Raw genomic sequence first — 22,523 nt, forward strand, 5'->3', positions numbered from 1 at the left:
TCTGAACTAATTTATTTTGTGGAAAAACTACAAGGAGTTCACCTTTCACTATGTTAATGTCATAATTGGTCCCATATTACAGACAGATAGGTGGGGTTCAGTTTGTTTCTTCAATCCTCAAACACACAAGAGCCAAACTTTGATTCTGCAATCAGGAAAGTGCACTGCAAACGCTGTTCTCTATTCAGTCAAAATCACATGAAAGTGATTTTTCTTTTCAATCAAAATTACATGCCAAAGGCTTTTCTATTTGCTAATAAATGTTTCATCTTTCGTTGCACTTTCATTCCATAAATTGTGCTCTCAGTGGACAGGTGTTTAGTTCAACTTTTGTTAGTCATAATTGTGAATCACAGTCTTTTTCTTGTGATTGAAACAGTTGGTTCAAACTAAGATTCACCTAAGATTCAGGCTCTGTGCAACAGCTAGATGAGGAAAGCAAAATGAAAAGTTTTAAATGATGTTTTGATTGAAAAGAAAAAAATTTGTACTTCACCTCAACTCTTCTGACTAAAGTTTTGACACATTTAGACTGAGTGTAGATTTGCACATGCAGTTTCTTTTTATTGCAGTACATCCTAAGTGTTGCTTTTATATCTGCTGTTATTTGTCTGTTTGACTGGAGATTAAAGAAGTAGATTAAACCCCCCATAAAGGAGGTCAAAGATGAATCAGGAAGTAACTCTGAAATAGAGTCGTTGATAATCATTTTATGAAATTTGTTCATAAACTTTTTAAATCAGGTTTAGTTGTACTTTTGGACCTTTTTTGTAATGTTACTGAATTCTAAGATCTAAATATTTACTGTGGTGAAAAAAATTCTATTATAAGCAACAGAACTGATGACCTGAGGTATGAATATTGAGTACAGTATTCCTTTTAAGTTTACCCCAGCTTAATTTTATTGTTCTCAGCCGTCAGATCAGGCTAGTATCAGAGGATTTAGGGTCATGCAGATTGGACAGTTGAGCAGCTTGGTGATATAAAACACCTAGCAACACTCAGATTTTTCTTTAAAACCACAACTCTTTCCCTGAGGGCTGATTTAATTTACACTAAAATCCAACGCTTGATCAGATGCCTCATCCCACCCCACCCCACCCCGCCCTTTATAACAGAATATGAGATGTCAAAGGTCTATGTAAAGGCTCCGTCCCCTTTGCCACCCTTAATAGTTAGTGGGGTTGCAGAATATCCCTTATCATCCCACAGCTCTAATTACCCCTCAGTGAGTCCTTGGAGACAGATGCTCAGGGAGCCAAGCCCCATTCGTCACAGTACGGCTGCATGGCAGACTCAATATGAAAAAAAAGCAAACTGTCACACTCTGCACTGTCACATAAATTCTCCCCCGTCTCAGTTTCTCTGTTCCAGCTGCTCCCCGGCCCACTGTAGATGCAGACTACATTAGGAAGCCCATTCAAGTCCAGCCACCAGCAGTTGGCTGTAATTTGTTTCGGCTACAGGGGCAGAGTTTAATTTACATGTGAAAGGCCATGGCGTATTTAGATATTGTAACTCTCATTTTTGTCCCAGGGTCATTGATATGAGCGTCACATAATTCAGATTAAAGGTGGAGCAGGCTTTATTGCCTTTGTGCAAAACTGCAGAAGTTGTGTAATAATGTCTCAGTTGGCCTGATACCAACTTGTAGAAGGGAGCAGGAGTCTCCTCATCTTGCTGACCCATTAGGAACTGATGTTTTCATGCTTTTTGCAACACTGAGACCCTCGTGGGAACAATCTGGCCTACAAAGAATATTTTCAGTGGAGCCATCCCAAGTAACTCTAACCTAAAGGGCTAAACCTACTGAAGATGCTCATTATTCTAAGTTGACAATTAAATGTACTGGGAATATGAAGCCTTCAGTAAAAATTAATGTTGAACTGCAGGTTATAAATTTTATATAAAAAGTGCTTTATCAAGTGCTGTGGATTTTAAGTACATTAGATATTTAAAGCCCCATCTCCATCATCCTGTGTATTTTATAAATACATGATAATTTGGTGTAGGAAAATGACAAATGAAAAATAGATTAAGTAGAAGGAGTATAAAACAGTTATGATAAAAGTCACTGTAGTTGTTGTAAAGGTGAAAATGCATTAAAGCTCCCAGTGAGTATTTGGCTTCTGCCAGCTAGGATTTAAGTGAAATTCAATATTTTTTACTTTCTAAAATTGGTTTAGACCTTTAGTTTTTTTCTGTGTGACTCCTGAACTCCACCCAGTAAATTATTTGAGATTTATCACTTTTCTTTAGTATCAACTCTGCACTATTTACCTTTTAAAGCATCTTTTTTCCTCAAATATATTCCTCAAATATTACAAAATTGTGAAATTATTTGGTTCAACTGTTTTTTGTTTTTTTTTTTCATCAACTTTGTTGAACCTTTTCAAGTAACATAATATTTTAAAGTTTTTGACTAAACTATGTGACTAATTTTCAGTTATCAACAACTTTGATTTTTGTGTGTATGTTTTCTGACAAAAGAAAGAAAGAGAAATGAGCGACAATCAATGTGCATGCATGCGTGCATGTGCATGTGTTCTAAATGAATGCGCAGAGTGCATGGTAAAGGTGGAAGTATACTCCAAAAGAAGTGCTGGTCGGAAACCCGAAGACACACTCTGCAAATACTAAAAGGGGAAAAGGGCATCTCGATTCCCCCATATTCCATAAAGACTGAAGGAGATTCCTTTAGAATCCGAAGGGCAGAAATAGAACTTCATTTGGATAGCTGACCTACAGAAAGTTTAGAGAGTATCTGTAATGTTTCATAAGCTGATGTTGAGTGTTCACTATGTTATTCAACAGAATTATGTAAAAGAATTAGATTTAAATTTCAGTATAACTTTAATTAAAAACAATCTTCAAAAATTGTGCATACTTCATGGATGAAATAAATCAATCTGTAGGTGATCTGTAGATTATACTATAGTATGCAGTGATTCATCTACAGACAAAGCAAAACAGCCAAATAGTTGAATTTCACTGTCAAAAAAGTTACAGATACTCTCTAAGCTCTCTGTATGTGTCTTATCCAAATAAGGTATTACCCAAGACTGTGACCAAAATCAAGGCTCAATTCTGAACAATACCTCTTATGTGTTTGCCAACAGTGATAAAACATTGCCTCTGAAGAAACTTGGAACTTACTTAAACAAGTCTCTTTAGGTCTTACACATTAGAATATCTTCAGGTGTACTTAATAACCAGTGATGCCTACAGTCTGAACAGGACCCTGACACTGTAGTTTTAAAGATCACATTCAGTTCTCTGTGTTTTAATCCGAAACCTCCAGAGCAAACAGACCCCGGGAACAAAATATGATTCATATACCTGAATGATACTTAGTTTGCAGTGGCTTGCAAATTAGATATGTGTGTAGCCTAAAGAAGAGTAGCTGGAAACCCAATAAGGGATTTTGATGAATAAGACCTTACAGGGAGAGTGCAGGGACAAAATGACAATAATACAATATTCTAAAGTCAGGTTACACTTATTTTACTGAATTGTCTTTATCTACTATTGACCTTTTGTAATAGTAGATTATTTTCCCACCTGAATATGACGACCAGCCTCTGACACCGCCTTCTGCACTATAAGCAACTGCCTAACAGGAATGGACATGACACTGCACGACCTTATTCAGTTTGAGTATACCGCTGCCTGTGTATGCCTGCATATGGATGGTTGAGCTACAAATGAATGTGTCGAATGTGAGCGTGTGTGTTATGCACCTGCATGTACTGCAAAGTGGGTGGATGCGTGTGTGTGCTATGTATGTTGATGAAAACCTGAGAGTGTGTGTGTGTAAGGCAGCATTAGTAAGCAGCCAGAAGCGTTAGACTAATTCATGTCAATATTACAGTCCTTCATTTAGCTTTCTTTGCTCTGACTGATGAGAGCATCTCCTTTAATTGTTTCTATTTAATATTTATTAACATGTCAGTGTCAGATACACTGTGTAGCTCAGCATCTGGTACCTGAGGCAGGAGATATTACCTCTCCAAGCGGAAAACAGCATGGTAGATACATCAAATCTGTATTTATCTGACAAGGATCGTTTTTGCTAGAGTCTGGTTGAGTGTATGTTACATGATGATGGAACAGTGGGAATAAGAAGGAGGGCTGAAAGAGAAATCTGCCACTGACTCAGCATAGCGGTGCAGATGAAGATGCCATCATACAATGGAAGAAGACACACATCCACTGAGGAACACGCTCAGTGAAGCTCCTCAGGCACATTTATTTATTATCGCAGTTGCCACTGGGCCTGAGGCGTCCTTCTCTTTCTCCTGTGCAGTGAACCTTTTGGTCTTTCGATATATCTTTTATGTCGTCTTTTTATTCCTGACGTCTCTTCACCGGGTCCTATTCTTTCTGTGATGAGAAGTATGACTGGCCCTGCAGTGAAGGGACTGAAACAGAAGCTTTATTGGATTATTATGGCCCTTAATTAAATGTATTTAGTTAGTTGCTGATACTGGGTATTCATTGGAAATTATCTGTACAAACTGTGTCTTTCTGGGCCCTCAGACAAACGCTGCAATCGGCTGAATTGGCTTAAAATTAAAAGGGCAAAAGGTAAGATTTAACAGTAGTAGATATGAATTCAGTTACATCTTTCATCATCAGAACTCAATAGTTACGTCTGTTAGAGATTTTCATTCAATCAATCAAATGCAAGTAAATGTTAATGGGAGCAGGCTGAGGTATGAAAAAAGGTATAAAAAAATGTAACCTTTAGCCAAAACTCCCAGATTGCATCAGTCAGGTGATGTTCAGAAGTAAATAAGCAGGTGACATATGATTTAAATCTCCTCTAAGTTGTATATCTTCCTTAAAAGACACAGTGCACTTTATAGTCCAGTGTTTTTCAACCTTGGGGTCGAGACCCCATGTGGAGTCGCCTGGAATTCAAATGGGGTCACCTGAAATTTCTAGTAACTGATAAAAATAAAATTTAAAAAAAATCACTATTAAAAAAATATATGGTGAGTTGACAGAGAAAATCACAATACATTAAAGACATGACAAACTGTGAAGCTGAAACTGAAGCACTGTGGTACTGTTTATCTTTCAAATGTTCATTGTGGTCGGTTTCAGATGCTGCAGCTCTTTCATAATTCACAGTTTGAGTTATTGTTTGTTCAGTATTAATTGTCATCCTTGTAAATACAAGCTGGACTGACTGTACATATCCTGACCAAGGAAAATAAAATTCCCACTTTGTGCAGTAATCTACACCTGGCATTTCTGCCTCTGTCCATAATAATATACATTATATAGACTAAATGTCATCTAAAATTAACATTTATTTGCAACATAGTAGAGCAAACTATTATCAAAAAAAATTAATTTTAGCAAAAAAAAAAAAGTTTTGAATGTCTGTGGTCGCCAGAAATTTGTGGTGTTAAAATGGGGTCACAAGCCAAAAAAGGGGAACCTCTGTTATAGTCTCTGGGGAATTGTGTTATACTTCCATGATGTCCTGCTTTAACAGAGTTATGTCAGCAGCAGCAGGTCAACTCCAAGTCTGAGAGTTTATGTCGCATAGTTTCAGGACAATACATTAAGTCTGGATGAAGTCTGAAAAGTTGGACCACTTCAGCTTTGCATTTATTAACTATACTGATTGAATTATGGTCTGGCTGTTTGGATCCTGTCTGATGCTGACTCAACCCCGGTTTGTGACTGATGGGTAGAGTCTTTGTTATAAAATATGGAGTATGCCCTCTCAGCTACTGCTCTGATACCCCTGGCATACAACTGACATGGAAAGATGCGACGACAGATACTCTGCACAGTCCTGATCCCTCTTGCTCTTCACTTGCACATCTTCAGTCTGTATTTCCCCATCGCTACCTCTCCACTTATGAAGATTAATGGAAGCCTGGCCCTGTGCTGACATATCGCCTGTCATTCTTCTCTATTGCCTTCATCTTTCCTCCTCTCCTCCCTCGTTCGAGTATTTCTAACTCGCTGTTTTTGTCTTCCACAGGTCATTCTGGCTTTGTCACGTTGAGGCGCATGTGCAATTGTTGAGCCATCTTTATGTATGTATGAGGATGTTTATGTGTGAATTTCTCAGCGCCTGTGCTCTGATATGTGATGTATAAAGCTGCCTGCAGAGGACAGGTTTGACACCAGCTGCTTTTAATGCTGTCGTAAATGGCTCCACTGTCAGTTCAGAGGCCAGGCAAGTTTAATGCAGCTTATGAGAAGCTGAAGTGAAGGATAAGGGGTTGAATATGTATCTTGCGTGCTTGGGTAAGTGCAAATCTTGTGCCAAAGCTGCAGTAATCAGCTCAACCCTGCACACACTCTAGAAAAGTCACTGCACTTCAACATTACAGAACTTAATGAGAACACTAGAAGGGCCATTATCCAAAACAGAAAACACATAAAAGCATCAGTAAGATATTTTGCATAAATTTTAATTGCACAGTTAAATATTTTATTTTTCGTTTATGAAGCTGCATCTGTTCTTTTGCAGTCTTTCTATTCCTTTTCATTTACCTGATGTTTTCCTTTTTATATCTTTTGCTCCAAATATTCACAACCTCTGTCAGTATCACAGACCTGATCCTTAGCTGTGTTCCCACCCTGAATCTGCTGTTAATTTGGTTCGAATCTAGTTGGAAATTCAACAGATGTGAGTCAAATCTGGACTGTTGAATAAATATGTCAGATCATATTTGTTTAATCTGTGAGGTGTTAGCCAGTCGATACTGTGTGAGAAAGGTCAAACCAAGGCAAACAGTACGTCAAGTCAAGGAAAGACAGCTGACAGACTTTTAGTGTTTATGTTGATTCCTCCCCCATCTTTTTAACTCTAGTCAGTGTTCACAGGGACACGGGCAATAAACCACCACAAGCAGCACACGTGGACAGCTGTAGCCCTTTATCCTACCAACAAGAGGAACTCGACACAGGGTGCAGAGGGCACGTCTGTCCCCAATCTAAATCAGCCCTGTTACAAAACAGGAGTGTGTCCTGGGATTTTTAATGACCTGCAACTTCCCTCACATACCATGACGCTCTGTACACAAGAATGCATCTTTGCAAATTGGAAGTGAGTTGGAGCCAAGATTCTGGTGATGCCTGCAATTCACACACTACTACAGGCGTGCTGCCTCTTTGTAACTTATTTTCCGCATTTCAGCCACATGTCTGCAGGAGTGGAACAAATATTTTACCAATTGGTGTATTTTTTGAAAGTTCTGGAATCAGGGGGCCGAGTTTCTGTGACATACCCATATGTCATTAATAGAGTTAGACTATACCAGATCCAGTATTTTACATATCATTTTTATTTAAAATCAAATAAAATAAATATGTTGGTTTTTTATTTAGACTCGAGTAGCAAACAGTATTATCTGACTGGTTACACGCCCCAGTTTTCACAGCTAAAACATCCTCTTTTCACTTTAAATGTTGTCTTTACAATGTCAACAGTTACAATAATGAATTGCTATTCAGTTAAGAGTCAAATAATGAATAAATGAGAATTAATTAACAAAATCATTTATTTACTTGTTTTTAATATTTATAATCCATCCAATTTAAAACTAACAAAAAATCATACATGTTATTGGACTGTGTTTTCCTCTTGATTTGACAGTCATGAAGTTTTATCAATATCAGTTCCAAATTTCAGTTTTCAGCTTCCATGATCGCTGATGATCAGTATTGGCCCTGTCTGTCTTCTGCCAGCACATAATAGATGCCTAACCACCATCATCACCCATTTGGTTCTGCCACTTTTAAGAGGTCTTATCACTTAGGCCCTGATAAGTTATCATTCTTGTCCTCAGATTAGTTGAGTCTCTGCAGAGTGAGCTGGAGGAAGTTTATGTCGGAGGGGAAGAGTTGCAGTCCAGTTTCATGGAAGACACAGGACAATTTGTCATGTCTTCACGGACATTAGTGTCTGCAGTCCCCTGCTCCACATTCTTTGGCAGTGGAGCTCTCATCACTGTCCAAGCTCAATGCTGTGGACAGGAGACGCCCCACGTGATGTTTTTGCCCAGGTCACGGTCCAGTGCCACTGAGTAGTGCGTAGCCTTCTTTCTACATTCCCCCCTCCTTCCCCTCTCCTACAAGCATTTATCTCTCTGCATGGTTTTGGCAGCGATGTGCTTTTCCCAGCATTTAGCCAGGAGAGGGAGAGAGGAGGGGAGAGGTAGAGAAAAGGAGGCCTTTTCAAGCGGGGAATGACGGACGCTTTATTAAAGAGGCAGGCCTTTTGAGAGGCTGGCCTCTCCATGCTCCCCCCGCCCCGTGTGTCTGGCCCATTGTCACGGGGCGGTGGTAGCAACCCCCCCGCCGGGCGCTTTGTCACTGTAAGTCACCTCACAGACCGAAACAGACCCACTCTGAAAAACACACCCATTCTCCACAGTAAACTTTACGCTATTCTGGTATTGCCTGGTCCGTGAAAAAAAATGATTGTCTGGTTGTCACAAAACATACAAGAGACACAGAGATGGGCGTGACATGTGGGGAAGAAGGGACAGGAGAAAGGAGGGATAAAGTTGGAGTGACAGAGAGCGTTGGGTGCAAGAAAACCTGAAAGATGGAGAGGATGTACAAGGTTGAGAGCAGAACGGAAAGTGGAGGACAGAAAGAGAAGATGGAATTGGTTGAAAAAATGTGGTTGAACTTAAAAAAAAAAAGTTGCAGAAAAGAGAAAAAACTGTCAAAATGTGGACCAGGATGTTGACAGGAAACCTATGGGTGAGAGTGTGGGGGTGCCCATTTGTTTTTGGCTGTGTGTGAAATGTGCGTCTTTAGATACAGGCAGCATTCCTCCAGAGATAAACCCCTGGGCCCCCTCACCCCCACCCTCCCTCGGTCTCTCCACCCACTACGCTGGGTCCTGCTTACTCAAGTGTATGTGTCTGGGTGGGTGTGTGTTGGTGTTTACGTTGGACGGGGGTCTGCGTGCCCTGTGTCGCAGCACTCGCAGGGGGCAACAGAAAAGACAGCGGTGTGTTTGAGGGAAACCAAAAACGTAGGAAAGAGACTGGAGGGCCAACAGGCATGCCAGTCAAGACCGTCACTTTTGGAGTGAGTACCACAAACTCTGCTGTTCTCCTACTCACCTTCCGTCTTCACTCTCACTTCATCTCCTTCCCTGTCAGTCTCTGTGTCTCCTCATATTATCCTGTCTCTTACTATGCTGTTCTACCATTCATACTCCATTCCTGTCTTATTTGCAGTATTTTGTTCTATTGCAAAATCCTTGGTTGCATTTTTTCAACTGTTATGCACCTGCCAGCACTCTCTATCCTTATCCTCATATCAGTCCGTGATGGGCCAGCACTGGCTTCATTCCCATTTGTGCTTTATTTTTCATATTTACTGTCACTAACACATAAATATTGATGTATTTGTATTTGCTCTTTGTCTATTTTGTCTCAGCTCATATTTTTATCCAGCACACGCCTCCCTCTGTTTGCTAAGTACCCTTCTGTTCTTTGTACATCCTTATAAACTGTTCTGGACTGTTTCCTGGTTTTGCTTTTGCTGCTTATCCTTGTTTTAGTCCCAAATATGCTCATCTATTTAAATACGATTTAAAGATACAGGACATAAAAGTGTTGTGTAAAGAAAAGATGCACACAGTGTAAGTAAGCACTGATTTTACTCACAAAGAAGTCGATTTGTCACTCATGGAGTACAGACTAACTTTGTAGGGGCTTTAAAAACACATCCTGAGCCTTTAAATCAGTCAGTCCTCACACACCAAAACATCCTGCTCAAGCCTTTCAGACGGAGCCTCCCACTGCAACATGGGAGGGAATGACAGCGAGTATCTTTGAAAGTTGTGGTGCATGTGTTCACAAGATTAGTTCAAGTGTGTATGTGTGGGTGTGTATCGCTTTCTGTTTTCGTCCTTAATCTTGTTTTTGACTTCATTTGTTGCTGTGTTTGATGTTCAGATTGTATGATGTCAACCAGGATTAGCAGTGGTAAGTAAACCAGAGGTCAGTAAACTGATTAGCGGGTCAATTAATGAGACTCTTTCAGCATGACTCCATTGACTATAGACTGTTTAATCTACTAAGCTAATGGCAAAACAGCGTACAGCTCCCAAGGCCTTAATGTGCTGCCTAATGTGAGAGCCTGTTCAGTGGTTTACCTGAAAAAATAGCTGAAGCAGTTGTGAGGTTTTACTGAGTTTGATGCAACTTGTAGAAATGTGCCTACTCTGTTTAGGCTGTAGTCAGTTTTACAGAGGTTCTTTATCTCAGACTTCTCTGTCATATGCAACTTTTCCAGTCATTGCAACATTTCTTTTTATGGAATCTCTGTCAAAGATAAGAAAAATGCCCTATAAAGAGTTTAAAGTGGCCGACTGTCACTTAGCAGACAAACATTACTGTTACAAAGAGAAAATCTGCATACAGTACATTTACTCAATACTTCTCTACTTTATTGTCTTAGCAGGTGCAACACAAATATTTGGTTTGCAGTGTACATCTGTCACTGGTTATCAGATGTATTATGCTTGTTTTAAAGATTAAACTTCAGTCTGGTTTATTGATGCCCTGAAGTTACTTATATATTCTTTAGGTCTTTCCAGGCCGTTATATTTTGCATAATTACTGTTCTGTTACTGTGCAGTAAGACACAGGATGTTTACCATATCTTGATCCTATTCTCCATAAGTTCCAAACCCTATCTCCACCCTGTGGCTTTCACGCCCTTTGTCATCCCAACAAAAGATCACAATAACCATGACAATCTCATCTACGAGCGCTGAGGCTGCAGCAGAGACACATATAAAGAGACAATCCATGAGTAAAGCAGGGACAAACAGTGGGATTCAGAGAGGGGGAGGCTGGGAGTGTGAGAAAGTAAATAGTAAAATTGGACAAGATGCGTCGTCGCAAACGGAATAGTAGCAGGCAGACAAATGGTGCAACAGACAGGAAGATTTACATACAGACAGTTTTGAGTAGGGGAATGTAACAGCTTCATCCCAGTGCCCTGCATGCTCGATTCCTGTAAATGTGTCCAGAGCTGAACGGTCCCATGGGTCTCAGTCTGACTGACTCTACACTTACTACATCTCTGTAGCCGGAAACAGCCTCTGCCTGCTCAACCTCTTAAAGCAGCCTGAAAGATAAAGGCAGAGATGGAGGCCCGAGAAAAAAGGACAGAGAAGGAAAATCAATTTCTAGAACAAATGCAAGTCAGCAGAAAAGGGTGATGAAATAGCTGTTTAAGCACTCTGCAGGAATTTCCATATCCGCCGTTCAATGTTCTCCTGAAACATACAGAAACCACCCAATCACACTGTTAGTTTAAATACATCATGCTACTTTCTTTACCAAGAAAAAAAACACACGTATTATCAAGAGTTTGTTGTGCGTGCACTCTTTGCGTTGTTTAAAGTTCAGGAAAGTCTGAATTATTGCAAGTAAAGCAGAGCTTGTGACATGCTGAACATACGTATGCACCTTATTTTCACCTTTTTGCTGGGTGTACAAATAGCTGTGGTGGCACTTAAAATATTTATGATTTGCACCTGGTGCTGTGCCTGCAAATTCATGTTGTCGTGTGTGTGTGTGTGTGTGTGTGTGTGTGTGTGTGTGTGTGTATGTGTATGTGTATGTGTATGTGCGATACAGGCAGGGATAGGGGAAGCGTGTTAGAGATAGCAAAGGGGACCATGTCCATGTTTGGGGTATTTTATGTTCATTTCAATGCTGAGATTTCCTGAAGCAGATAATAGTTCCATATCCCAGTAAAATCACCCTTAATCTTTGGCAGAAAAAGTCTCCCATTGACATTCAGTGGAAGAACTGCAGGATTTGTTTCTTGATTGCATTGGCACAGAAGCTTTGGCTTGGTTTTCTTCAGCAATGAGGCCTGTTCAGAACTAGACTGGACTGTTTGGAAGAGCACACTACCCAAACTACAGCCGGAGGGCCCATATCTTCATAATCTATCAGATGGTTATTGAGTCCAGATATATTTAAAGCAACAACATAATGAGCTGCACAAAAATGGTGAGTCATTACCTTTGAGCCAACCTAGGGAGCATCCTTGGCCCTGAAATTTGTCATCTTGCAACTGACATAATGATAGGAGGAGTTAAATGAATGCTCAGTTGAGTTGTAGTGCCTCTAGTCATTAATCATACTTAATCTAACCTCATCTCATGTGCTTTTCCACTGGGAGAGGACCTCTGACACCAGGGCTCCTTACTCTCCTCACTGTGTTTTCCTTACAGTATTTATCTGATATGAGTGTCATGAGGAGTGGGTTTCCATGTTACTATCAGATCTATAAATGTAGACGTGGGCACTGTGATTGCAGTATGTAATCTTTCAAACCCGTGCTATAAGCTACCGTGAAGATGTGGAAGATGAACAATTTATAAACATTTAATTCAGGTATGAATTAGCATAACAATGATATACAACCCTGCTGTATCTGTGAAATCCAAAATACTGTTATTGAAGGCAACTGCAACCAGATGTCTATCTGTTCTAGTGTCACAGCTTTCCATTCATGCCTTACAGTATCTTATTTCTTTCCCTCACACACAAACACACTGTAGCTGATTCCTTTCATTATCTGTCTCTTCAAGATCCAGGTGTGTGTGTGTGTGTGTTTGTGTGTAACATGATGATTCTTGTGAAAATGAGGAGCCTCTCGGTCTGTAATCCACTGCAGAGGATTTTCATGGACAGGATGTTGATGTTGATCTCAAATATACTTCCTCATATATTAACGTCCACATATACGTGCAAACAGAGTTTTCGAACACCGCAGTCGACCGGCTTGGGGGTGATGTCATTCTGTCTGCTGCAGCACCGGCAGAGGAGGTGAAGGAGGGGGGAGAGTAGTAAGAAAAGGGGGAAGAGAAAAGGAAAAAAGACAACTGGAAAGATAAACCGAGATAAAGAGGATGAGTTCAGGGCAGAGGATTTTCTGTGATGAGATAGGAGAATAATTTTACTTGGTAATTTTGAGCTTCATTATGGAGAAGCTTTTGCCGTCTTACCCTGAGGACAGTTGCATACCCATTGCATGACACAGTTTGTTGATATTACTAATGCTAAGCATGGAGCTGCTGAGCAGGTTATTGTCTGTTTCTTTTTCTGCAAACTGTGTGATTAATGAGCTTGTTCATCTCTGCTCAGCCTGTGAGCCTGAAGCTTGTCCACTCTCTGTGGAAATAATAAAGAATGGGACACATTCATCCACATCACACTGAAATCCAGCAAAAACCAAGCAAAGGTATTACCACAGAGCATTTTTAGACCCGTCCATGTAATAAATGGGTGTGGTTCTTCAGCATCCTTATCTCGCAACAACACATGGTTATTGACGCAAAAAGATATAGACACAGACATATGGACGCATATAATGAAGGTATGCTGTTTCCTGTAACCACCGACATCTTGCTAGTATGACTTTTCTCAGGATTTTAGCATCAGTCTGTGGCATCTTGTAAATTTGGTCTGGCTTTTCTCTGGGGGGTAATGGCCCGAGTCCAGGGGGTGCAGGGGTATCGGCGGAGGGGCCTCAGTCATGGTCACCATGGTGTTACCATGCCACCATTTGGAGTACTGTAGGAGCATGCACACTGAAATAGGCAGTGGGTTTGTGTGCATCTCTGCATCAGCTGTATTTGCTCCTGTTTAAATGAAAGGATTTTTCTTGTGTCACCAGGGAAGAGTCTTCAAATATTTCAAAGAACACAGTCTAAGTCTACATTCTGTAACACTATAGAAAGCTCCAATACAATACAATACAATAATTTGTGCTGGATAATTCTGCTTTTAAATATAAATCCATGACTGTTTATCAAACAGTTTTTCTATTATTCACGCAAAATAAGGTTTCAAAGTCCTATACACACATATACACACATATACAGCTATACATAGACAATGTACATGTCACAGCAGTGTTGTTGTGCTGTGGTCACACATCTATGGTCAGTTTGCCTTGTGTGACAGGTGTGTGTGTGCAGTGATCGGGGGTGTACTAGGGTCATAGGATCAGGGAGGAGGTTTGTGATGTGTCATCTTCTTCGAAGTGAAAGTGGACAAAAGAGTGGGACATTTGGAAGAGGGTGAACATGGTTTACCAGGACAGCTCAGCAACAGTGAGTGGATGAAAAGAACCCTGAGAAAACCAGACTTCAGTTACAGGAGATGCTTGTTTTATTTGTGTGTGTATTGGTTGCATTTGAGTTCATCCCTTTAAATAATTGCGTATTATTTTGCATGTGGGTGTCTAATGACTATTTTGCCTGTCAGTGTGTGTGACTCACACACTTTGTACTCCAGAGTTGCCAATGTTAGCTTCTCAGTGGTCTGAAATTGAGTGAAAAATTGTCTGTTTGCAAAAGCTCAAAACAAAACACATTTTACTGTGAGAATGACTCAGAGGCAAGTGGCTCTGCATGTGTCAGGATACTTCTCTTAAAAGCCCACAATTTATGACTTTACACACAAGGGGTTGCACACTGTAGGAAGTTCATCTGATAAGCGTCAAGTCACACACAGTACTGTATTTTATCTCTTAGATATGAGAATGAAAATACACACTATATCTACTATTCATTTCTGAACTCTGAATGCCAGACTGTCTGATCTTGTTTTCCTGCTTCAGTCAGCTGGAAGCAGATTCCCCCTTTAAGTTTTCTATTTACCCACCCCTCTCTCCCTCTCTTTTTTAAGTGACCACTCTCTTTGCACAGCGCTGTGCCATTGGTGTCATGCTGAGGGTGTGTTGTGTCATTTGTTGCTATGCCTTCACTTCAGGCATGTGAATCCTTTCTCGTTTTAACCCAGACTCATTCCCTCTCTGTCAAAAGAAGACCAACAAGCCTGTCACAACAATAGCAAGCACAGCCGAACACACTGTGTTAAGTTTGCCATAAGATTTGAACCGTGATCTTCTTTTGGAAAATGTAATGAGTGATGTGTAAAAATCCATTTATTCTCTGTATTTGTGTGAAAGCACACAGTGGAGAGTTGGAGGGTGGATGATTTTCCTGTCGCGCAGTTCAGATGGAGGCAGGATGATGCAGGGAGGGAATAGGAGCAGGGAGAGAGGAGATTATGTAAATGAAACGGGAAGGTGTAGGGTTTGCCGCAGTCGCAGTCTGTGGTTCTCCCTCGGAAGCTCCCTCTCCTCCCTCTCGCTCTCTCCCTGTGCCGCATGAGTGATCCTGTTTCAGCAGCACCCCTGCCTGGGAGAGGCATGAAGCCCTCAGACACAAACAAAACACAGACAAAAACGCTAGACGTGCCATGTGCCGGCCCATGAACCAGGACTCACCAAACTCTCTCCTCTCTCCATTCACCTTGTCTCTCTCTGTCTCTCATTCACACACACATAAACACAGACATCGAGCCAATAGTCTGCTGGGCACAACAGACACACCGGAGACTGTCAGCATTATCACACTTGCCTTATCACCTGTGTACAGAGCAGCAGATAGACTCATGACAAATTTTTCTGGGCCTTGTAGAACCAGGAGACCAGGAGTTTCTATAGCGTGGTGCAGGTTTTCGAACTGCACTATCCAAATTCCCAAGGGAGGAGTGAAATGAGAGGAAAACTGACGGATAACAGTCCTCTTACCAATGAACGCTCTCTGTCCTCAAATGCATTTCTAAAAGAGAAATAACCAGATTCTGTCTCCCTCTCTGTTTTCCCTCTCTATTCCTCTACTTTATGTGTCTCTCACTTTCTCTTATACCCCTTATCCCCCTTTCTTTCCCTTTTTCTATTATCCTTACAGGCAGATGCTGGCAACAGTTTTCTCCGAGCGGCCCGTTCTGGCAACCTGGACAAGGCCTTGGAACATATCAAAAATGGCATAGATATTAATACAGCCAATCAGGTGAGAGAATGATTCAATATGAAGTATTAACTTTTCCAAATACTCAAATGTAAGGTAATCAGCCAAATTTTAGTTTCACTTCCATTCTTGGCTTTTTATTTATAACAAGGCTTTTTGCATCTGAAGAACTAATCAACTCTTCCCTTTATAGTGTTAAGCAAATAGAAATATTATATGATTTATTAGTGTTTTTTACCACCCATAGCTCACATTCAAACACTGCTGCCAAAATATATTTTAGATTCTGTCTCCCCGATTCCTTTCTTACTGATTAAATAAAAACACAAATGGTGGATGGACTTCCCACTTAGTATTCAAAGAAAGAACAGTAACGTGTGAATGACAAAGCAGTGCAATTTTGCTAATGTGTCTAAAAACAGTAAAATGATTAGGTTTTTACTTTGGATCTGATCAGAGCCAAATCAAACCACTTGCACTACAGTTATTTTATGCCACAACATACACAAAGAAGTACTTAGATTACACAAAAGTTGTACAAGTGTTGTGATTTTGTTGAATTACATAGTAATGAAGTATCTGGAAACATATTTTTATGTTTACCACCACATATTGTACATTCATTTTACTTTGAATGTATTTTAAGTGTCCAGTGTGCATGATGTGTTTGAGTTGGTAAGTGTTGTGCTTATGTCTGCCTGTGCACTCTGTCATGAACTGTGCGTATATGCATGCTCAGGTAGACAGTTAATCAGTGGCTGAAGGTGGCAGGTACAGTTTACAGGCTCTCCAGGGAAGGTAATAAATGGAGCACGGGCTTTTCCTTCGTTCCATGTCTTCCATCCTGCCTCCTTTATTCTGACGGTTGTTCCCAGAGTGTCCAGGAAGAGGCAGTGTTAGTGGGCTAGGGCTGCTGCCTGCAGGCTACTGAAACTTGGCCAAAAACTGTGTGCGAGAGATTTCTCCGGCTCATTAATCTAACTTACTCATGGTTTTCCTACCATTCACGTATGCTGTCCTCAACATTTTGTAATTATTGCTGGTAATGCTTCTGTCAGGATTTCTAAGAGGGTTATTCACAAGCCTCATAACAGACCTCATATAACAACAGTGTTATTTGAGCACATTGACATAGTACTGTGGCTGTATGATGAAAAAAAAACAAAAACAAGAAATACATCCTGATATCAGAGTAGTAAAAGCCACTGATAGACATATTTATCCTAAATTGTTTCATGTAATATTTGGGTTTATATGTGATGTATTAACTTGTGTGATTGTTGTTTGCTGTGTTTGGGTGTTCAGAGTGTTAAAGTGATTATCTACAATATATGTGTATAGGTAAGCCAAAATGCATTGCAGCTGTAAAATATTTTATTCTAATTTCTAACAGTAAAATTATGCAAATCTAGTAAGAAGATTGCAGTATATTCAGAGTATACTTTGAGTACACCACTAGGTGGCGGTAAAGTCAGGATTTTAAAAATTCAACACATGTCTGAGCTACTGTACACACAGAAATAAAAATCTTAAATGTTGGCTGCAAGTTATTATTATTACTGCTCCCACATAAACCATCACTAGTAACAGTATGTATTTACTATCCTACTATTTAGATATTGATCATTGTTTCTTGTGGCAACCTGTTAACAGTTGTAGATTGTGACTTTAACCAAGGCAGTGGTTGTTTTGTTCTGTTTGTGTGTCAGTACTGATGCTGTTTGTACAGTGTTTTGGTCTGATGGCAGCTCCACTGTGGCAGTTGTGTCTGTGTCCTTGTCTGAGTGGATACCTCTGCCATGGCTCGCTCACCAGCACGCTGCCTCACCCCTGCCGTCCCCTATATTCCCCTACCCTTTTCTCTCCCTCTCAGACTAACAACTGCTCTAAGACCCTTTTGCATTTCTTTGTGTACCGTTTTCTAACTCACCGACCTTTTTCTTACTTTTTTCCTCCCCCATTGCCCTCCCTCCCCTGGTGTCTCCCTCTCTCTCCTGTCTGCAGTAGAGTGATGGTGTGCTGTGGTCTCCCCACTCAGAGGAATAATATCAGTGGTGTGGGAAAGGTCCAACCTCACATGTCCTGTGCGGCTGAAGGAAGGCTGTGTGAGGTCAGACCTATCCCACACGGCTCGTATTCTTCCCAGCCACGAGACCAGCGGCCTGCCATCCCCCTCCCGTCTTCCTCCTCCTTCACCACCATTAATCAAAAATAAAAATGTTTACATCTTGATTTTCATCCTGTTTTGGCCAATGACCATTTTGATTTTGAAAGCCCTGCATGCATGGTGTCCAGTGTAAGTATCTGCCTGGTGTAATCTGTGAGTGCTACAGGCACTGTGATAACAAACCTGTGTTTCAGTCAGCATGGCCCGCACGTGTTTATGTCTATATGCATATGGTTAATTCTTTTGAATCAGGACAGATTAAAGAGTTCAGGACCCTTCAGTATGAGATGTACTCTGCTCTCTCACTCAGAATGGGCTCAACGGGCTGCATTTGGCCTCGAAAGAAGGTCATGTCAAAATGGTGCTGGAGCTACTCCACAATGGAATCGTATTGGAGACCACCACAAAGGTTAGATAATCCACAACACTCCCACAATGTTATGTCCAAAAATGGAGTGGACAGAAACTAATATGTGGGAGTGAGATCGGTAACACATTCACTGTCAACAAATATAAATGTCAAAATCGCTGTGCAATCCGATTGTCTAAGTGATGACTAAAAGCAGTTATCTTGCTATACTGAATGGTATTTTACAGTTTCCTGGAAAACAATAAAAATGATGAATCATTCTGCATTTGAAGCATTTATTAATTTATGTCTAACAAAGTGCTTTCTCCATGCACTCGTGTGCCTGCTCAACAGCTAGTTGGTCCTTATGGGTCATGGCTACAAAGGTGCAGTCGACCAATCAAATCAGTTTTTACAGGAAAAAACATAAACATTATTTTAAAAAAATGTAGCCAATGTACATGTCAGATATGAGTTCAAGATTGGTCCACACATTGTTCTAATTTACATGTGGGATAGTACATAAAACCTTTGTTAATGTTCATTGTCACTGTGTATTTTAGTTTTTATGTGTCTGTGTTTAAACAGAAAGGGAACACAGCCCTGCACATTGCAGCCCTGGCAGGGCAGGAGCAGGTGGTCACAGAGCTGGTTAACTACGGGGCCAATGTCAACGCTCAGTCCCAGGTGAGACTCTCCCAACAGTGATCACAGGACACACTGCAGTGACTCCTCAGTAAAGCACTTACAATGTCAACTTTGCTGTGAAACCATTGTATTAACAATTACATCTGTTAACATGAGTCTTTGTTCCTGTATTTCGGTGTGTTTTTTCTGTGTTCATCCCTGTGTGTGCATCTGTAACTGTCTTCCTATCTTCTTGTTGCTTCTGTTGCCGTTGCTCACCACGGTGCTGTTGGCTCTCCTGCTGCTGCGGCTGTATGTGTGTGTCTGTTGTGCATCTTTCTGAGACAGAAGGGTTTCACTCCACTCTACATGGCTGCACAAGAAAACCATCTAGAGGTTGTGAAGTTTCTTCTGGAGAACGGAGCCAATCAGAGCATTCCAACTGAGGTACCAAAGAACTGAGAGTAGTTTTCAATTAGTAATCTCAGACTCCTCAATCCCATCCCTGCTGATCCAGAATCACTGTCCTGTTGTGTTCCGTTCCATAAGTCTCTCAACGTACATCTCTGTTACTTTCTCTCTATGAATCAACTGGTCCTCTGAATCTCCCCTCTGTGCTGCAGGATGGATTTACTCCTCTGGCCGTCGCTCTTCAGCAGGGACATGAAAACGTCGTAGCCCTGCTCATCAACTACGGCACCAAAGGAAAGGTCCGCCTCCCTGCGCTGCACATCGCAGCACGCAATGACGATACGCGCACAGCTGCGGTGCTACTGCAGAACGACCCTAATCCTGACGTACTGAGCAAGGTACATTCACCATGTGTTTGTATGCAAGGCTGCAGATACGTCTGCCCATGTACAGTGGGTGTGAGTGTTAGTTTAGTGTCCCTGTCATGGTTGTGATACATTCTCACTGTTTTGTGTCCCTACAGACTGGATTCACACCCCTCCACATTGCTGCACACTATGAAAACTTGAACGTAGCTCAGCTGCTGCTCAACAGAGGAGCCAATGTCAACTTCACCCCAAAGGTAAGTAAGAACTTATGACGATGAAACGTTAAACTCCTGTCCTTGCTATCTGTTCTCTTTGGGCCTTTCTCTAAGTATAGATGTATTTTTCTGTAGAACGGCATCACTCCTTTACACATAGCATCCAGAAGGGGAAATGTGATCATGGTCAGACTCCTGTTGGACAGAGGGGCGCAAATCGATGCCAAGACCAAGGTGCAGTAGATATCTATCTTACTGTCCCACCAACTCTTCAGGCTTCTTTCTGTCTTTGCTTCTAATTTGATGCATCATTAACTAAATCTCTAAATGCCCTCTATTTCCAGGATGAGCTGACTCCACTGCACTGTGCAGCCAGAAATGGTCATGTCAGGATTATAGAGATCCTCCTGGATCATGGAGCCCCCATCCAGGCCAAGACTAAGGTAAACCATATAGAGACGACCTGATTGAACCTCATTCGTCTGCTCTGTCCAAAAGCTTATTTATTTGATATGTGACAGGCAGAACATTTAAATCAGCAGGAATAATGGCCTCAAAACTTGGCAAGGAGTTGAATAAACAGACTGTCAGATTATGTCACCCACCTATAAAATAACTATTTATTTATTGTGCATCACTAAAACTTTCAATAGAGGTTGATATTTTTGTAACCCCTGTGACTGAGCAGTTTTTATGAATGATGCTTTGTGCTTACGTTGCTGTACTCAATATGCTGGAGGGCAGGTTTTAATATTCACAATACAAAAATATTCTCCATTTCACATTTTAAGTTCACGTACATGAGGATTCAGGAAAGATGCTGACAACCAGTCTGATTTATTTTTATAATTGATTAACTAAATGAAAGCTGAAGTTTGTTATTCCCTTGCTAAATCCAACTGTGGTTTCCTGCTCTGACATTACAGAACCAACACATGTTGTTTCTTCTTCTGCCTGTAGAATGGCCTGTCTCCAATCCACATGGCAGCACAGGGGGACCACATGGACTGTGTCAAGCAGCTACTGCAGTATAATGCTGAGATTGATGATATCACCCTGGACCACCTTACTCCTCTTCATGTTGCAGCACACTGTGGGCATCACCGCATGGCCAAAGTACTGCTGGACAAAGGAGCCAAACCCAACTCTAGGGCATTGGTCAGTAAAATGCCTACTCATATGACCACACATCATCTTGTTTTAGACCGAAGTAGCAATGTGATTTATTTTTCCATCATATTTTCTGTTTTTCAGAATGGCTTTACTCCTTTGCATATTGCTTGTAAAAAGAATCACATGCGAGTGATGGACCTCCTGTTAAAACATTCGGCATCATTAGAGGCTGTGACTGAGGTGGGAAAACAGGAGCAGATAAAATGAAGCTCAGTTTCTAATCTACATCAAGTTTTCATGTAAAAAAAATCCACAAATTAACAAATATCTTATTTAAGAACGTTTTCATTCTGCTCTTTTTTGAACAGTCGGGCCTGACCCCCTTGCATGTGGCGTCATTCATGGGTCATCTCAACATTGTGAAGATCCTGTTGCAGAAAGGAGCTTCTCCCAGTGCTTCCAATGTTGTGAGTTGTTATCTAGGTTCTGGAGAACAATACTTCTTTGTATTTGTGATCTTCTTGTGATAGTGATGAGTTTAACCATTTTTTTTTTATTTCTTTTTTGTTTGTATAGAAGGTGGAAACTCCTCTCCATATGGCCTCTCGGGCAGGACACTTCGAGGTGGCAGAGTTTTTACTGGAGAATGCAGCACCGGTGGATGCTAAAGCCAAGGTAATGAGTCCACTCATGAAAAACATCCATACAGTACATCCATGGACTTAGTGCACTTTAGTGAATGCACTCAAAGCCCCATTTTGTTATGTGATACATGTAGCCATGAAATTAGATTTATTTGAGCAACCTTTCCGAGCAGTTAAAACAGACAGTGCTTTGTATCTAATATCTAATTTCCCTCTACATACCATAGTCTATTTTTGACTTTTTTGATTTAACTGGTGACGTACAGAAACTGGAGAAGATCATAGTATAGAGATTAGAGAAGAATAACCTCTTCTCTCTCCCCAGGATGACCAAACTCCTCTGCACTGTGCCTCTCGGATGGGCCACAAGGAACTAGTGAAGCTGCTGTTGGAGCATAAAGCCAACCCCAACTCCACCACCACAGCAGGACACACACCCCTACACATCGCTGCCCGGGAAGGTCACGTACAAACTGTCCGCATCCTTCTAGACATGGAGGCTCAGCAGACCAAGATGACTAAGGTAAGGCAGCCTTTGACTGTTAGATTATTAATCCATATGACTGTGTTCCACAACTTCATACTGTATCCACACTTCTGTTGATGCCCATGTAGAAAGGCTTCACGCCACTTCATGTGGCCTCAAAATATGGAAAAGTTGATGTGGCAGAGCTGTTGCTGGAGAGAGGAGCCAACCCTAATGCTGCTGGCAAGGTAAAATATTAAGATTTGCCTGTACATGTGAATTGCATTATTTTCCAAACTTGGATAAACACTGTTCCTGT

At 41.0% G+C, this 22,523-nt stretch overlaps 1 protein-coding gene across 13 annotated transcripts in view; it reads left to right on the forward strand.

Annotated features, from left to right (window-relative positions):
• Positions 1-22,523, forward strand: part of ank1a (ankyrin 1, erythrocytic a) — a 90,725-nt gene that overhangs the window by 39,831 nt on the left and 28,371 nt on the right. For 10 of the 13 annotated variants that reach the window (XM_030142814.1, XM_030142815.1, XM_030142817.1 and 7 more), the window contains 14 exons: positions 15,785-15,886; positions 18,322-18,420; positions 18,949-19,047; positions 19,336-19,434; positions 19,611-19,796; positions 19,922-20,020; positions 20,117-20,215; positions 20,326-20,424; positions 20,942-21,139; positions 21,236-21,334; positions 21,463-21,561; positions 21,671-21,769; positions 22,064-22,261; positions 22,354-22,452. In XM_030142814.1, coding sequence (XP_029998674.1) covers positions 15,785-15,886; positions 18,322-18,420; positions 18,949-19,047; positions 19,336-19,434; positions 19,611-19,796; positions 19,922-20,020; positions 20,117-20,215; positions 20,326-20,424; positions 20,942-21,139; positions 21,236-21,334; positions 21,463-21,561; positions 21,671-21,769; positions 22,064-22,261; positions 22,354-22,452 — 1,674 coding nt within the window. Of the gene's footprint in view, positions 1-8,284; positions 9,076-9,872; positions 9,981-15,784; positions 15,887-17,969; positions 18,141-18,321; positions 18,421-18,948; positions 19,048-19,335; positions 19,435-19,610; positions 19,797-19,921; positions 20,021-20,116; positions 20,216-20,325; positions 20,425-20,941; positions 21,140-21,235; positions 21,335-21,462; positions 21,562-21,670; positions 21,770-22,063; positions 22,262-22,353; positions 22,453-22,523 lie in introns of those variants that run through there. The other 3 variants (XM_030142824.1, XM_030142826.1, XM_030142825.1) reach the window with 3 other exon arrangements.

The sequence above is a fragment of the Sphaeramia orbicularis genome, chromosome 9 (assembly GCF_902148855.1).
Source record: "Sphaeramia orbicularis chromosome 9, fSphaOr1.1, whole genome shotgun sequence".
Taxonomy (NCBI): domain Eukaryota; kingdom Metazoa; phylum Chordata; class Actinopteri; order Kurtiformes; family Apogonidae; genus Sphaeramia; species Sphaeramia orbicularis.